The 4,428-nt window shown below is 35.3% G+C and overlaps 1 protein-coding gene across 1 annotated transcript; it reads right to left on the reverse strand.

Moving 5' to 3' along the window:
• Positions 1-271: 271 nt before the first annotated feature.
• Positions 272-4,063, reverse strand: LOC133327222 (uncharacterized). Its single transcript, XM_061535784.1, has 3 exons — positions 3,911-4,063; positions 485-837; positions 272-413 (listed from the first exon to the last, which is right to left on the reverse strand). Exons 1-3 carry the CDS (start codon positions 4,061-4,063, stop codon positions 272-274), a joined length of 648 nt encoding a protein of 215 aa, XP_061391768.1.
• Between the last annotated feature and the right edge of the window lie 365 nt (positions 4,064-4,428).

Raw genomic sequence — 4,428 nt, forward strand, 5'->3', positions numbered from 1 at the left:
CGCATGTAAGCAATTATATATAAAATTGCCCATACATTTCGTAATATAAGCAGCAAACATACCAAAGAAAATGCATAAAATTGTTTTCATAGCTAAGATGTTTGTCGATATGTATATACACAATGTTTTTTTTCAACTCATATCGTCGCAACTTGGTATGTTGTAAGAATTTTATTGAACTTGATAAGCTTTCACTTTTATTTGTTTTCTGGATATTCATTCTATTTCTTTATTACGTTCCCTTCTCTTGTTCTTCTTCATCGACACGACGTTAATATGAAACATCAGTGATGAATTGATCCAGGATACTGCTTCCTTTGGGGCATAAATTATACATTTGTAGGCAATCAACACCATAGCGTCCAGCTTGTAATGCCATGTGATATGATTTATCGAGATGTTCATGGCCAGGCCTGTTGCAAAGCACAAAGAAGGCTAACTTAATGACAACCTCAATGATGATTTATGAAATGTCCATACTTACGTTAGAACAATATTAAGAATTTCGGCAAAGACTCCTTCATGTCGATGAACTTGGGCATTTTCACAGATGGCTCGTAACATACATTGACGCCCATCGGCATTGTTACGACTTATATAGGTCTCCAGAAGCGTGTAAACGAATTCCCTTGATCCATCCTCGTATTCACCATAACGTTCGAATTTATTTTTGATGTCCTTCAAAGATCTGGCAAAGGTATCTTCCCATTTGTCCCAGGGATACAGTGGCTCGGTGGGTATTGTGTAGTGGCCTCCTTGTAAATTGTACGAACAGACCAGTGAACGGAATGATATAGGATCCGCTAAAGTTACTGGCATTGCAGGACCAATGGAGAGCTTGAAATTATTATTAAAATTCAGAGCAAGTAATTTTAAGATTTTTTTAGTCGATTGCATCGACAATATAGTGATCTACAAACTAAATTGTAAAGAGTTTTTTTTTGATATGTCCACCTTGCACGCAGAATACCTTTTTGGGTATTTCGTTCTTTAAAAGCACTCTATAAATAAGTTAATATAGATTCTATATTTCCGACCGACCCGATGTTCGTCCATATAAATCTTGAAATGACACTTTTATGATTAGGTGGAAAATTGACTAGAATTAGAGTTGGGTAGTTCCGGAACGTACTAGTTCATAGGAACTATTCCGAGAAGGGAACGATCGGAACTAGTTCCAGCTCTTTAATTAATATAGTTTCTTATTCTGATATCGTTTTTTTTTTCTTTTTTTCTCGTTCTTTTTTCTGATCTCGTTCCTTTATTCCCATATTCTTCATTCATTCGTATTTCGAATTGTGTAAATAGTTAATCTTTTTTTAATATTCTTATTATGTATAAACAAAAGTATTTTGTGCTTATCGTCCTGCGGTTGAATTCTGTAGCTTCATTTCATTTTTTTTTTTCATTTTTGCACAATTTTCAATTTTTGCATTTATTAACAAATCAGCACGGAACTATGTATGCGAAAAAAAAAAACAAAAAGAACGGTGAAAGAGAGAAATTCAAGGGAACTATGTAGGAGTCGGAACTATATGGAACCAAGGAACTATTTGGAGCAAAGGAACTATTTGGGGCAAAGGAACTATGCAGAGCAAAGGAACTGCATGGAGTAAAGGAACTACATGGAGCAAAGGAACGATATAAAAAAACACGCAAAAACGAACGATGAAAGAGAAATGCAAAGGCAGTATGTAGAAGTCGGAACTATATGGAGCAAAGTTACTATATGGATCGAAGGAACTATATGGAAAAAACGAAAAAAAAAACAAAAAGAACGATGAAAGATAGAGATTCAAAGGATCTATGTAGGAGTCGGAACTATAAAGAGCAAAGGAACTACATTAAGGAACTAGTTCCTTTAAAAAAAAGAAACGAGAAAAATCGATCCGCTAAGTGAACTAGATTGATGAACTCTAACTAGAATTAGTCTTATGATAGCCTTCACCATAAAGTGAAGTGTATATTAAGTATGCCATTCGATTTAGCCATGCCCGTCTGTTGAAATTAGGAGAGATCTCGCAATATTTAAAGTAGAGTTTTAAAATTTTGAACATAAAATTGTACTTCTCCAAAGATGTTTGATAATTAAAATGACATATTTTGGATTTTTGCAATTTTGTATTTTAAGTTCTCATTGAGAAAAAATCGTCCTACTAAAAATGTTTTATAGTGGCCCAGTTTTTAGGTTTGCCTCCATATAACGCTATCATATTTCGGTATTTTGATGATCTTAGTCATGTTTTTAGCGGAATTAGCTCCAATTTGATATTTTGGTTTCTCATTGGGTAAAAAAGCTCCTTACCAATAATTATCAATATAAAAAAAGAACCCGAAAATACCGAAAATTATGGGTACCCTTATATGGGGGCTATCCGAAAAAATTGACCTATATTTATAATTTTTGGTAGGGAGATTTGCTACCCAATAAGAACTCAAAGTACCAAATTTCTCCGAATTCAGTCAAAAAACGCGCTCAAGAACCTCAAAATACCGAAAATTTGGGGGTACCCTTATATGGGAGCTATGCCTAAACGTGGACCGATTTTCTCCAATTTCAATAGGGTTCGTCCTTGGGCCAATTAAGTGACCTGTGCCAAATTTCATCCAAATCGGATGATAAATACGACCTGTACTTTGTTAAAAAAAATACATGGACGGACAGACGGACGGAAAGACGGACATGCATAAATCGCCTCAGAAAGTGATTCTATGTATATTCTCAAAAGGAACCATGGGTCTATCTCGATTATTTTTGCCTGTTTCAAACATATGCACAAAGACATAATACCCTGTACCACAGTGTGGTGAAGGGTATAAAAATGGACAATAAAAGTCCTTGTTTTGAGGATAGCACCCCATTGTAAGTATTTTGAAGGTTTTACACGAATTTCCCCTTTATAGCATCTGTAATTTCGCATACCGGGATATTGGAAGGAAAACCCCATCTTTGCTTAAAAAGTCCGTTGGATTTTGTTATAGCACATAAATTCCCTTATAAAGGTCCCGCCACATTTTCGGTATAATAAAGTTTTTAATCGAAGTGGGCATATCAGTTTCCCGGTGAATACAAAAAGTTATTTTCTTCTTCTTTCCCATTTAATTTTCGACATGTTAAAATTCCTCCGCCACTTTTCCAACCTGAGTGTCTGTAATTTGGAACATTATTTTTTCAGAGCATGATCAATTAACTTGCTACCACATAAAACAAAAACATTGTCTTCATGGAAAGATACGTCCGATTTAAGGAACTTTGAATGCACACCTTGAGGAGGAGGGGTAAGCCAGTTTAATCCATCTTTGGATGTGACTTCCAAATTAAAGTCAATTCCATTATAGGTATTTGGATGACCCACGGCGTATTTTCTAACCGATGTACCTATGTTGTGGCATTACTTGTTCTTGGTGGGTAAAAAGTTCCTTGTAGAAAATATTCAATGTAGCCACCGTCTGTCAGTACCACCGGGATTTTCCAAATGATTACAGATACATATTTAATATTGGTTTTTGTTTCGATAAATCTTTCCATATGCAGCGCAAGCCCTATTGCAGGTATTTCTATGGTCCAAGCCCCGTTTGATGTACTAGGTTCTTCTTTTCAAATGTAAATGTTGGAGCTTTTTCGAAACTTCAAAAGACGAATGGACATGGGTAAGATGACTTAGAATTTTACTCTGATCAAGAATATACAAATATACTTTATGGGGTCTCCGATGAAAATATGGAAGTTTTATAAACGGAATTTTACACACACTCCCCCATATTATACTACACTACACTTTTGTTCCAAAGATATAAATTCAGTGCAAATGGACTAATCGAGAAATTACCAACATTTGAATAGCCACTCTTCCTTAATTTGGTAAGAACACAATATGTTCACTTTATCCGCTTTTAGACGTTTACTTACCTTTATTGTCCCGCCATTAGTAAAAATCAAACCACGCCGGCTTCGATGTTCCCGACGAACATCCGTCAAATTTGTAGACGTTTTAATACCAGCCGCAACAAAAATATTCCATGGAATTAACCAGAAGAGGCAAAGCCACAGTTGAATATACATAACGGTACGATACTACGAATGATTTGAACGAAACTGATTGAGATGTCAGCGGGCGTGTTAACAAGAAAAGTATTACAGAATCTAACACGCATTCTAACAAAAAGAAAAATGTGACTCTTTCAAATTTAAGTAGCAATGTTTGTATTTGTTTAGAATGTGTCAATTCACACCCCAATTTTCAAAGTAAATAAAACCGAAATGTCAGCTAGTAAGTCTGGTCTCAAATTATGACGAACAAAAGAACGATAGGCAATTCTAATTGATTCGTTGATAATGTATGTCTGCGCGTGGACATTAATTTTTTGATTGGGGGTTTGGGCTGTGTGTGTGTAGACTTCGTTGGAAATATGTAAATACATACGTAG

This window comes from Musca vetustissima, unplaced genomic scaffold (genome assembly GCF_032173495.1).
Source record: "Musca vetustissima isolate MV318-11 ecotype Yass unplaced genomic scaffold, APGP_CSIRO_Mvet_v1 utg35058, whole genome shotgun sequence".
NCBI lineage: Eukaryota > Metazoa > Arthropoda > Insecta > Diptera > Muscidae > Musca > Musca vetustissima.